At 47.9% G+C, this 12,895-nt stretch overlaps 2 protein-coding genes across 33 annotated transcripts in view; one reads left to right on the top strand and one right to left on the bottom strand.

Moving 5' to 3' along the window:
• ARHGEF1 (Rho guanine nucleotide exchange factor 1) overlaps positions 1-12,895 on the top strand; it is a 70,364-nt gene that overhangs the window by 26,128 nt on the left and 31,341 nt on the right. For 19 of the 31 annotated variants that reach the window (XM_083753644.1, XM_083753643.1, XM_083753640.1 and 16 more), the window contains exons 7-12: positions 4,642-4,747; positions 5,479-5,619; positions 7,855-7,884; positions 9,026-9,128; positions 10,388-10,481; positions 11,157-11,192. In XM_083753644.1, coding sequence (XP_083609770.1) covers positions 4,642-4,747; positions 5,479-5,619; positions 7,855-7,884; positions 9,026-9,128; positions 10,388-10,481; positions 11,157-11,192 — 510 coding nt within the window. Of the gene's footprint in view, positions 1-4,641; positions 4,748-5,478; positions 5,620-6,657; positions 6,818-7,854; positions 7,885-9,025; positions 9,129-10,387; positions 10,482-11,156; positions 11,193-12,895 lie in introns of those variants that run through there. The other 12 variants (XM_083753647.1, XM_083753635.1, XM_083753649.1 and 9 more) reach the window with 3 other exon arrangements.
• Positions 1-12,895, bottom strand: part of CD79A (CD79a molecule) — an 86,867-nt gene that overhangs the window by 58,003 nt on the left and 15,969 nt on the right. The window lies entirely within an intron of this gene.

Below are 12,895 nucleotides of genomic sequence, written 5' to 3'. Positions count from 1 at the left end.
TCCGGTGGTGCAGCAAGATCGCTTGCCTGGTTCCTGTTCCCGTTCTGCTCCCTTTCCCGATATTGTCGTCCCCGCCCCTCCCTCCGATCTGCAGCCCCTAAACTGTTCTCCCTCCTCCCTGCCTCCCCCCCCCCCCACAACAGTCTCTGCGGCTTGCTCCCCCTCCTGGCTTTGTAGCTTGCAGCTGTCGGGGAGCCCCACCCAGCTGGTGAAACTCTGTGAAACTCTGTGAAAGGCAGGAAGTTGGAGGGCTTGGGGGTGGGGAGAGCTACTGCTCTCCCCCGCTGCCCTGGCCAATTGATGAGCTCATCTGGAGCCACGACTGGCCCTGCCCATTCCTCCTGCCACGCTGGGGGTTGGGGTTTTTTTTTTTCAGAAATCTGAGTGCAGCCAGGCAAGGGGTGCCGCGGCTTCGTGGCACCATCTAGTGGGCTTGCCTGCTAATTGCAGCTGACTGCCACACACTCTGGAGAGCACCCAGCCTCGGAAAGGAATTTCTGATATGAAAAATGTGCTGCGGTGCCACACGACTGTGGTGCCACATGGTGGTTAAGCATTTGGGAAGATCTCTACAGGCAGAGTGTGCGTGTGTGTAAGTGTAAGGGGGAGGAACTTGTAGGAGACAAGACTTTTGCACTGGGGGGTGTATGCAAGAGGAGTGAAGAGATAGGGGGAGAAGCACCATTCACTACCCCCTAGAATACTGAAAGGGGGTCGTGGGGGGGCGCGCAGGGCCACCCCCTGTCTCTGCTTCCTGTGAATGAGTGAGCAAATGTGTTTTTATATACAGTGGTACCTCAGGTTAAGTACTTAATTCGTTCTGGAGGTCCGTTCTTAGCCTGAAACTGTTCTTAACCTGAAGCACCACTTTAGCTAATGGGGCCTTCTGCTGCTGCCTTGCCGCCGGAGCACGATTTCTGTTCTCATCCTGAAGCAAAGTTCTTAACCTGAGGTAATATTTCTGGGTTAGCGGAGTCTGTAACCTGAAGCGTATGTTACCCGAGGTACCACTGTATATTGCACAGAGAGAAGGCAGGGGTGCAAACGCAGGCGAACCTTTTGATTTGGACCACATTCGCACCATTCATTTGAAGCAGATATTGCAAAACTACCATTCTCAGAGTTCCTTGTGACGAGGGATTGGTTTTTAATCCCTTCTGGAAACTGTAGCTTTGAGAAGGGGATAGTGGGAGGGTGTTTCCTCTCAGCGGCCTTAACAAACTACAGCTCCCAGGATTCTTGGGGGGAAGGAGCCATGACTGTTTAAAGCAGGCGTAGGCAAACTCGGCCCTCCAGATGTTTTGGGACTACAACTCCCATCATCCCTAGCCAGCAGGACCAGTGGTCAGGGATGATGGGAATTGTGGTCTCAAAACATTTGGAGGGCCGAGTTTGCCTATGCCTGGTTTAAAAAGGGAAGTTGTGGCTCTTTAAATGTGCTGCGTGAATGTGGCCTTAGAAATGGCTGGGGGAAAAGGAATCATCATAATCACCAGAGATACTGTCTTTTGATAGATTGATAGATAGATAGATACATAGATAGATAGATAGATAGATAGATAGATAGATAGATATGAGAGAATTATTTCTGAACCACCCCCTCATCAAAAAAGTCTAGGCTGGCTTGCTAAAGTGCGAACGAAACCAAGCAACAGTAAAAAAAAATATAACTTGAAGCCAGGAAATAAATGTGACATAATGCAACAAGGCAAGGGGAAATAAAGAGGGTTGTTTTGTTTGTTTGTTTGTTTTTTTAAAAAAGACTGAATAAGATGACTTAAAAAAAATATTTTAAATACCTGGGAGAGATCTCTATACTTTGTTCTTAAAACAGAAGAATACATTATTTCTTGCATAACCCAGGTTCCAAGATCAGTGGCCCCCCTTGTGATGTCTGAGAATCCAATTCAGCCACCCAGTTCCCCCATATTTCTGAGATTTCACCCAACAGTGCTCACAGATACCAATATTTATCTCCACAGTCGAAAGGACTAGAAACCTTTTTTTATATATAAAGTAGAGGGAGGGGAAAGTGATAGTAATTGTGTGCAATCATAGATGTGCTAGGTACATGAAGCCCTACCAGGACACGGGTGGCGCTGTGGTCTAAACCACTGAGCCTCTTGGGCTTGCCGATCAGAAGGTCGGCGGTTCGAATCCCCACGACGGGGTGAGCTCCCGTTGTTCGGTCCCTGCTCCTGCCAACCTAGCAGTTTGAAAGCACGTCGAAGTGCAAGTAGATAAATAGGTACCGCTCCGGCAGGAAGGTAAACAGCATTTCCGTGTGCTCACGGTGTTCCGTTGTGCCCGAAGCTGTTTAGTCCTGCTGGCCACATGACATGGAAAGCTGTCTGTGGACAAATGCCAGCTCCTTCGGCCTGAAAGCGAGATGAGCTCCACAACCCCCTAGTCGCCTTTGAATGGACTTAACCGTCCAGGGGTCCTTTACCTTTACATGAAGCCCACATGCTGCCAGAGGGACTAGCCCCTTCCATGATGCCCAACCTAATGATTTTTTGGGGATTAGATTATGCATGTTCATGCTTCTGGCAGCCCCATTCCCCCTGCTGCCACTTAATCAGCCTCAAGTTTTTGCAGATGGTTAATTCACCTCTCCTTGTATAAAGGTAAAGGGACCCCTGACCATTGGGTCCAGTCGTAGCCGACTCTGGGGTTGTGGCGCTCATCTCACTTTATTGGCCGAGGGAGCCGGTGTACAGCTTCCGGGTCATGTGGCCAGCATGACTAAGCTGCTTCTGGCGAACCAGAGCAGCGCACGGAAATGCCGTTTACCTTCCCGCCAGAGTAGTACCTATTTCTCTAATTGCACTTTGACGTGCTTTTAAACTGCTAGGTTGGCTGAGCAATGGGAGCTCACCCCGTCACGGGGATTCGAACCGTTGACCTTCTGATCGGCAAGTCCTAGGCTCTGTGCTTTAACCCACAGCGCCACCTGCGTCCCTTATATAGACGCCTCCAATTGTCATTGTAGGTCTCCAAATCTCAGGCTCTGAATCCTCTTTTCCCCCAGCTTTTCTAATCCCACAGCATTTTTATTAGATATACTCGGGGAATCCTGAAAGCAAATACGCCCTTGCGTCATGAGAGCACAGCTGCACAGAAGCAGAGGTGACTCTCTTCTCCTCCCCTCATTGAAAGGGGGCCACAAATAAACAAACAGCTGCTCCACCCCAGAGATGACTGCATTACCGTCCTAGGACAGCTTGCTCTGCTCCAGAGGCAGCTTCCATGTTGGCGGCACGCCAGAGACAGTGGCATCCAAACAGCTGCAAGCGATTTGCCTTGACGATGCTATGTTTGCACAAAATCACAGAGGAGATGCCTCCCCTCGGAGCGATCTCCGAATCCCAGGGCAGTTCTCCAGTCAGTCCTGCAGGCTGATCACTTTTTGTTTATTCCGCAGGCCGGCTGCCAGGACAGCTGGGAGAGCTTTGAAGGGCTTATTTTCTGAGTCTCTGCGGTTGTTTCTAGTTCGGTTTGAGGATTTGTTTATTTTTTATTTTTTTTAATTGCTCTTGTACAAATATAGCAGCAAGAATACCCCTCTGGACTTTAAGGATACGGACCGTGAAAGGAAGCGACGTGGACTTGGGAAAGTTTCTAGGACACCCTTGTAGCAGGAACAAATATGGCATTGATGTTGCCAGCAGCAGCCATAGATCTTCGTCATGGTGCTGTCAGGGGAAGTGGGGGGTGGAATGCTTAAAGTTTGCAGAGTTGCAGCCTTGCCGTATGTCGAGGGCTGGAGATCTGTGTGTTGAACCTGCCAGAATTCTCAGGATTCCAGTTCTCATGACCTCTTACAGCAAGCACACTCCTAGGCCGTCCATTCGGAGGAGTCCATCCCCTTCCACCTCTGTCATGTTTCTGAAAAGCAACAAAAACATCCGCATTCTTTTGAGTTCGTACTAATACATGCATTGCGTTCTGAATGTGGCATGAAGATTCAGTCGGCCCGATGAGCTGAAGTCGTGCAATGGCTGTGTGCCGTGAGTCAGGAGGTTCCAGATCTCAATCCTATCTCTGCTGCACACTCATTTAGGCAACATCAAATTGTAGCGCACCCCAGATCTGCAAGCTGGGAGCAGGAATACCGATGTACCTTACGGGATTTTTGCTAGGGTGACTGAGATCATGTATGTGAAGCATGCTGCAGCACTGGACTCCAAGAAGTGCTGAATTATTACTGAATGATAACAAAGAGGGCAAACTTCTTCCTCCTCAGATTCTCTTCTTGCCCAGCAGCTTCTTAACATGTTTCCAATTAGTTTAAAAAAAAAATCAACCTCCAAAATCCTTTTTAAAACTTTGCACAGAACTATGCAGATTGCAATATGCAAATTCAGTTGTCCATCTTACTGCAGAAGTTCTGCAGTACAAGGGATCTTTCAGTTACTGTTTCCCTGTAGGAGGGAAACTTGAATGCTTCTGAGCATTTGCTGGCGAGAAGGTATTTTGGAGCGGTACAAAACTGTCTTGAGGTTTGGGGAGAATTCCCCTGCCTTAAAAATGATACCTTGGCAATGGGCCTCCAGACTTGTTTTGAGCCTCTCAGTACCCCCTGCAACCAGTTTTGCAGCATGGCTAAAATTTTGGGACCCTCCTCTCTCCTTCCCGCAGATCGTAACCGACCCGAGCTTCTGCCTGATGACCAGCAGCGAAAACACTTGCAGGACATCCAGGCTTTCCAAGAACCAGAGATTGCTCGGCAGCTGGAGGACTTCAGGTACAGACCCTGCAGCCGTCGGGCACGGAGGTTGTGGCAGAGAGGATTGCGGAGGGCTGGGCATCCTCTGATGGTGGTGAAACTAACCAGAGTGCCGCCCTCTGGCAATCCAGACCACTGAGAGGATCTATAGGGCCCATTGGCCCACCCAGTATCGCCTACACTGATTGGCAGCAGCAGCAGCTGTGCAAAGTTTCCAACAGGGGTTTATTCCCAGCCTACCTGAAGATGCAGAGGTTTGATCCAAGGATATTCTGTGTGCAGAACAGATGCCCTTCTGCTCAGCTGCAGCCCTTCCCCAGCACATTGCATTGTGCTGATTCAGACAATTGGTGCATCTAGTTCAGTATTGTCGGCACTGTCTGGCAGCAGCTCTCCAGGGTGTCGGGCAAAGGGCCTTTCCAGTCCTGTTTGGGGGTGCTGGAAATCGAACCTAGAGCCTTCCCCATGCAATGCACATGCTCTACCGGTGAGCTACAGCTCTTTACCTTCCAATAGAATCATCGTCTTGTAGAGTTGGAAGGGACCACGAGAGTCCTCTAGTCCAACCCCCTTCAGTGCAAGAATCCTTTGCCCCAACATGGGACATGAACCCACAACCATGAGATTAAGAGTCTCAAGACCTACTGACTGAGCTATCCTAGTTCACTGGGGTTGGGGAGCAGAGGCTGTTTTGGCTCAGGGCATGCATTTGCGGCTCGAAAGAGCCCTCACTTCTTTGTTTCCCGCAGAGAAAAGAGGAAGATGGGAATGACCCCGGGGGAGTCTGAGCTCTTTGAGTTGGAAGGCTATCGGACGAAGGACAAAGGCATCCGCGAGGCCAAGGAGAAGCAGCTGGCCGAGTTGCTGATGGTGAAGCTGGAGGAGATGCAGTGAGTGAATGTCTCTCTGTTCACCCAGCGCCTCATCAGTGAGCCTTCCCTGACAATAGAATTGCAGGGGAACCCCAAGGGTCATCTAGTCCAACCCCCTGCAACGCAGGGGTCTTTCGCCCAACATGGGGCTCAAACCCATGACCCTGAGATTAAGAGTCTCAAGCTCTACAATCTTTATTTTATTTTATTATTAAATCTTTATTGGTTTAAAATACAAAGATACAAACATACAACAAAGGTAAGTATTTCAGATTTAAATACAAAAAAAGGAAAAAAAGAATTTTTTTAAAACAAAGACAAAAAATGATAAAAAGAAGTGAAAAAAATCTTTTTTTTTTAAAGGCCAGGGAATATATTGGTAGGGGGGAAAGTATAAAAAGGTAAAGGGACCCCTGACCATTAGGTCCAGTTGTGGCTGACTCTGGGGTTGCGGCGCTCATCTCGCTTTACTGGCCGGGTCATGTGGCTAGCATGACTAAGCCACTTCTGGTAATATATTTCCTTTTTCCATACCAATATCTTCCCTGCCCCCCCCCCTTTTTAAATGCCTGGTCGGCAAAACAAAATGGTCTCTGCAGCTTCTTAAAACCTCCTACTTCTTATTGAGGCTTAGTGGACCTACTCAGGTTGTTATTAATTTTAAGCAACCCCCCTACCTCTCCACCCCAGGCTGTGCTGGTCCCACCCACACTTCCCACTTCTCCCAGGGAAAATGGATTCACCCAGACTGGCGCCTCTCTCGTGCAGACCTTGCCTCTTTTTCCCAGGAACCGAGCTTCTGGTCCTTGGCACCCGTCCCGTTTGCACCGGGCGCAGCGCCAGAAACTGGCCTCTGATGTCTCATCCCTGAGGATGTGGCCAAGGCATGCTGATTACGGCCTCCCTCGGCCGCCACCCCTTCGCTGCCAAGTTCCTTCCAGATAATAGAAACCATCTGTCAAGCAGGGGAAGAAAGAGAGAGGGAGACATCCCCCGCCCAGGCCGGGATATTGCCTCCTGTTGCATCATCCAAGGCAGGGTGTATAAACTCCCCTCTCAGCCCCCCTATCCCCATCTCAGTCCTTGCACCCAACTCAACCCAGCAGCTCCGTTTCAGCTGTGAGCGCCTCTCGAGAGCACCCCCGCATCTCAGAACATGTGTATATGCCTTTCAACTTTTATTCTCTTACCGCGCAAATATGGGGCTGTTGTACGGGTGAGTTTAAACTTGCAAGGAGCCAGGGGGGAGAAGATGGGGAGTTGCTCCTGAGTTGCAGCTGCCTCTGGGGTTGGTGCTGTGAGTCTGGGGGTGCAGCCCCTGCTTTAGGGATTTGGCACAGACATAGAATCATAAGGGTTGGAAAGGGACCCTGAGAATCATCTGGTTCAACCCCCTGCAATGCAGGGAAATGCAGCTGTTGCGGATCGAACCTGCAACCTTGATGTTATCAGCACCATGCTGCAACCAACTGAGCCGTCCAAGCTATCTGTCTGTGCTTGTGTCTTCCCTTCAGTTATTGAGAGTCAAAGCTGCCAGCATGTTGGACCGGGATCAGGGAGAGCTGCGTTCAAATCCTTACGAGGCTAGGGATCCTGCCTCTTCTTAAACTTTGGCCAGACCTTGCTACCATTCAGGGTCCCTCGGGGTTGCTTTGGGTGAGGGTAAACTGGGAGAGTGCCCACCCTGAGCTGCTTGGCAGAAGCAAAGGGGGCACAGATTGAGTAGGTGAACAAATGTGGATTTCACAAACCAATCCCTGCCATACTTACAATAATATTTTATTTTATGCTCTTGTTAGTTATGCTCTTTTAAATGTGCATTTTTATATTTGGCTTCACTTAGCAATGGCTTGTTTGTTTTTTTAAATGTTTAAGGGTGTTAACTTTGTGTTAAATATGTATTCTGTAGTTGACCTCCTTTGTAATGTTTTATTTTGAATATTTTAGTTTCCTGTTAATTATGTTGCTTTGGCTGTATACTCTATATTTGAGTTCCTTCAGAAATGTTGAGTTCTGGATTGTTTTATCGATGTTTCAATATGCTGTAAACCGATTTGAGATTTTTCTTAAAAATATAAAGCAGTATAGAAATGAAGAAGAAGTATCTGAAGAAGTGTGCATGCACACGAAAGCTCATACCAAGAACTAACTTAGTTGGTGCTACTGGAAGGAATTTTTTTGTTTTGACTATAGAAATGAAGTTAATAATAATAATAATTTCTCTTTCTCCTCCTTTTTCATTGTCGATTCCAGCCCCACCATTTCTGTCGACGAGGAGAAAAGGTACATAACAGGCAGGGCTGTGGAGACCATTGTTTTGGCTGGGGGGGGGGGTTCAATGGTTTTATTTCCACAGTGCAGCCCCTGCAGAGTTCTATGACACACGTACTACCGGATGCGACCTGCAGCAAATTTAGCTCCGCCGCTGCTCAGGAAGTTGTGTGTGGTGATGTGTGTGTGTAGGGGTGGGGTGGGGAGGTAGGCCATCCTTTAAACCTTTGAGCTTTTGACAGTGACGAAAGGCAGCAGCCTGCAGAAGGCAGAAGAAGCTGACTTATCCCAGAGTCAGGCCACTTGCCCACCAAAACCAGCACTGTCTGCAAAAAAATGGTAGCCAGTCTCCAAGCTCTGGAGCAAAAGGTCCTTTTCAGCCCTGCTTGCTTGTTACCTGGGAGCACCCGAGATCTTTTCACCTGAGGTCTTTTCTCAGGCAAGAGTTTATGCATTTCCATTGGGTCTAAGGGCCCCTTGCCGTCCCTTCTGGTGCCTGCCTGCATCTTGGACCAGATCCGTGCCATACATTTAAATCGCAGGGCTTTCCCCCTAGAATCTTGGGAACGGTCTTTCGCTAAGGGTGCTGGGAATCATTAGCTCTGTGAAAACTACAGTTCCCAGGATTCTTTGCTGGAGGGGCGGGGCAGAGCCATGAGCTGTAAACATGCTTTAATGTACAGTGTGGGCAAGTGTCTTTTATGAAGGCCCATTGTAGCTGCTTAGTGACCTCTGCCCCCCCGCCCCCGGCACAGGCAATTTTGGAGCTGTACCAATGAATCATACCCTGTGTGCATGTGTGTGTACGTAAGCACTTTGTAGAGAATTTGGAATACTGCTTCAGGAGCGGGCATATATAGGAATGTTGCACCAAAATAGGCTTTCCTCCTATAAACACATACCATAACAACATGAGAAGAGCATGGCACAGAAGTGAATGGCAATTCAGTTGCTGGTGACCTTGACTTGTGCCATCAGGGGGCATCATATAAATGTTCCGGTTGATGTCACTAGAGAATTGGCTAGAAAATACCAAAATTGAAAACAGAACAGTCGGCTCAGTTCTGCCTTCCCCAAGTTGTATGCCTCCCTCTGCTGTCTGCAACCACTCAACAACTTTTCATTTTCCCTTATCTCTCCTCTGGTCCCTTAGTTCTGCCATTTTTGCTGCCGTTGTGACATATATGAAGTCCCTGGGGGTTAAGACGAAAGCTGCCGATAACAAGAAGTCGAAAGCCAACTTCTTCCGCAAGAAGGTATGGAGAAGCCTGAAACCCAGAATGGCGTCATTTCCCCCCTGAGTATTTGCTTCAGCTTGATTACCAAGGTTGTTTTGCATTTTGTGGATTTGCAAGCGACCTCTTTTCGTGGAAAGCAATGAATAAATGTAATGAAGAATAATAATCTGGGACCTGGGTGCCTGTCCCGTACCCTGCCACCCCCAAATGATGAGAACTTGAACAAACTGGTTTACTAAAGTCCTAGCTCTTGCCTTTCAACAAAAGAGCTTCACCTTTGTGAGAATTTGATAAATCTAGAACACATCCCAGAGAGTCCATATTTGGGCAGAGTTGGGATTAGGGAGCTTCTTCATCCCTACCTTTGAAGGTGACCCGGAAATTACAATTAATCCAAAATGTGGTAGCTAGACTGGTGACTGGGAGTGGCTGCTGAGACCATATAACACTGGTCTTGAAATACCTGCACTGGCTCCCAGTACGTTTCTGAGCACAATTCAAAGTGTTGGTGCTGAGCTTTAAATCCCTAAACAGCCTCGGTCCTGTATACCTGAAGGAGCGTCTCCACCCCCATCATTCAGCCTGGACACTGAGGTCCAGCTCCGAGGGCCTTCTGGCGGTTCCCTCCCTGCGAGAAGTGAGGTTACAGGGAACCAGGCAGAGGGCCTTCTCGGTAGTGACACTCGCCCTGTGGAACGCCCTCCCATCAGATGTCAAGAAAATAAACAACTACAGTGGTACCTAGGGTTAAGAACTTAATTTGTTCTGTAGGTCCGTTCTTAACCTGAAACTGTTCTTAACCTGAGGTATCACTTTAGCTAATGGGGCCTCCCGCTGCCACCGCACAATTTCTGTTCTCATCCTGAAGCAAAGTTCCTAATCTGAGGTACTATTTCTGGGTTAGCGAAGTCTGTAACCCGAGGTACCACTGTATCTGACTTTTAGAAGACATCTGAAGGCAGCCCTGTTTAGGGAAGTTTTTAATGTTTGAAGTTTTATCATATTTTAATATTTTGTTGGGAGCCGCCCAGAGTGGCTGGGGAAACCCAGACAGATGGGTGGGGTATAATAATAATAATAATAATAATAATAATAATAATAATAATAATTAGTGAGACCATTGGGACCATCTAGCTCCAAATTGCTTACACTGACTGGTAGCATTTAAGACACGGGAAGCTCCCAGCCCTACTTGGAGATGCAAAACAGATTTTCCATTGAGCCGCAGCTCTTACTCATTCTTTCTCTCTCCTCCTCCTTGTTTCCTGCTCACCCAGATTTCGGGGACCAAGAAGCCCGAGGAAGCTCCCAGATCAAAGAAGACCTTCAGCATTTTGGACCCAGCCCGCTGGAACCGGGGAGACTCCCACTGTAAGTATGCATTTGTGGGCAGGAGCAGAAACCTGGTTCAGGAGGCTGCTCTCCCTGTACTCAGCTCAGTAGTCCACAACCTCCCTGGTCATTAAAAAAACAAACCCTTAAGCGAAGGGAAAAGAGCCAAGGGTCTTCCCAGAAGTGGCTGTGCCCACTGTTGCCCCCATCCTGGAAACAGCAGGACATAACAGGGACAAGGGAGGGTTGAGGCTGCATAGAAAAGCTGCCCTCTTCTGAGTTAGGTCAGTATAGCCTGCACCAACTGGCAGGTTTCTTGCACGCAGGGCAGATGGTTTTCCGCTGAACAACATCCCTTCTCTGGAAATGCCTAGGGCTGACCTTTCTGGAGCACGTTCTCCTCTAGCTAGTAATTGTATCTTAGAATCTGAAGATCAGGGGTTGACCTTTTACAGATAAGTTTATAGTGGGGGTTTTCCCTCCTACTGTCCAGTTTGCATGCGCCAGGCCAGCTTGAGTGGTGAGTCTGGCATGCTCTTTGCCCATACATATTTTTAAATAATAATAATAATGGAGGATTATTATTATTATTTAACGCAGGTAGGCGCTGTTGTCCCTGGGTGGGGTTTGGTTTTATACCTTTCTCTTCCCCTGGCCCGTTTTGCCTTCCCTCCTCCATTTCTCTTCCTCTTCTTTTTCCTGCATTTTTTGTAGATTCTGATTACAGACAACCCAAACCAGAGGGTGAAGGTACCAGCGCCCCTCGTCCTCCTCCTCCTCTTCTTCTCCCCCACCCCAATAACGCATGACGCCCCATGTGTCACCTTGTCCCTCTCTTTGCGGAGGGGTCCGCATTAAACTAATGCACTCCCTCGTAACCTCAGGCACTAACTTTTTGTATTCATGGTTTCACATAACAACGTCCCCTTTCACATAACGACGTTCCCCCTCCCCGCTGCCCCACCCTCCTGATCATACTATATTACTAACATATCACACACGTTCCTGTACAAGCCCATCATACTTGTCAACGTTATTGGACAACTTCCTTTGGCATGCTGTGGCTGCTCGCTATGTCTCCATCTGTGTGTCTGTCTGTGGGAACCGTGTCTGTATTGGCTTAAAATTGGGCAAGTTAAGTGGGAGAGGAATATTGGGCTCCTCCCTCTTCTCTGAAGGCCTATGCACTTACAAAATACTGCCCTTACACATTTTACATGCACCCCCCCCCAAAAAAAAAAATCAATTAGCTTTTCTAGAGAGCCAGTGTGGTGCAGTGGTTAAGAGCAGTAGTCACGTAATCTGGGGAACCGGGTTCGGGTCTCCGCTCCTCCACATGCAGCTGCTGAGTGACCTTGGGCCAGTCACACTCCTCTGAAGTCTCTCAGCCCCACTCACCTCACAGAGTGTTTGTTGTGGGGGAGGAAGGGAAAGGAGAATGTTAGCCGCTTTGAGACTCCTTAAAGGGAGTGAAAGGCGGGATATCAAATCCAAACTCCTCTTCTTCCTTGTCACGGACACTTAAATTATTGGGGAAGGAGGAGTGGCTGGATTCCAACCCCCATCGGCCCAAGCCATCAGGTTACAGACGCTTCAGGTTACAGACGCTTCAGTTTACAGACTCCACTAACCCAGAAATACAGTGGTACCTCGGGTTAAGTACTCAATTCATTCCGGAGGTCTGTTCTTAACCTGAAACTGTTCTTAACCTGAAGCACCACTTTAGCTAATGGGGCCTCCCACTGCCACTGCGCTGCCGGAGCACAATTTCTGTTCTCATCCTGAAGCAAAGTTCTTAACCCGAGGTACTATTTCTGGGTTAGCGGAGTCTGTAACCTGAAGCGTATGTAACCTGAAGCGTATGTAACCCGAGGTACCACTGTAGTACCTCATTTTAAGAACTTTGCTTCAGGATGAGAACAGAAATTGCGTGGCGGCAGCAGGAGGTCCCATTAGTTAAAGTGGTGCTTCAGGTTAAGAGCAGTTTCAGGTTAAGAACGAGCCTCCGGAACGAATTAAGTTCTTAACCCGAGGTACCACTGTACTAAGTCCACGATACCCTATTCTGTCATTCAGATGATACAGGCTCAATAACGCTCAATCTTCATGCTCATGTTTTGTTTGGTAATTACTGTTCAGTGGTAGTACCTTGGTTCTTAAACTTAATCCATTCCGGAAGTCTGTTTCAAAACCAAAGCGTTCCAAAATCAAGGTGCGCTTACCCATAGAAAGTAATGCGAAACGGATTAATTCGTTCCAGACTTTTAAAAAACAATCCCTAAAACAGCAATTTAACATGAATTTTATTATCTAACGAGACCATTGATCTGTAAAATGGAAGTAATAATCAGTGTACTGTACTATATAATAAATAAAACAGTATTGCAGATGATAAAAATCAAAATTATTTTCCCCCCTTACCTGTGCTTATGATAGTCATTGTTTGGATGGGG

The sequence above is a fragment of the Podarcis gaigeae genome, assembly GCF_964106915.1.
Source record: "Podarcis gaigeae genome assembly, chromosome: 8".
Classification (NCBI taxonomy): Eukaryota; Metazoa; Chordata; class Lepidosauria; order Squamata; family Lacertidae; genus Podarcis; species Podarcis gaigeae.
The sequence above is the reverse complement of the archived record's forward strand: the minus strand, read 5'-3'. Positions and strand labels throughout refer to the sequence as shown.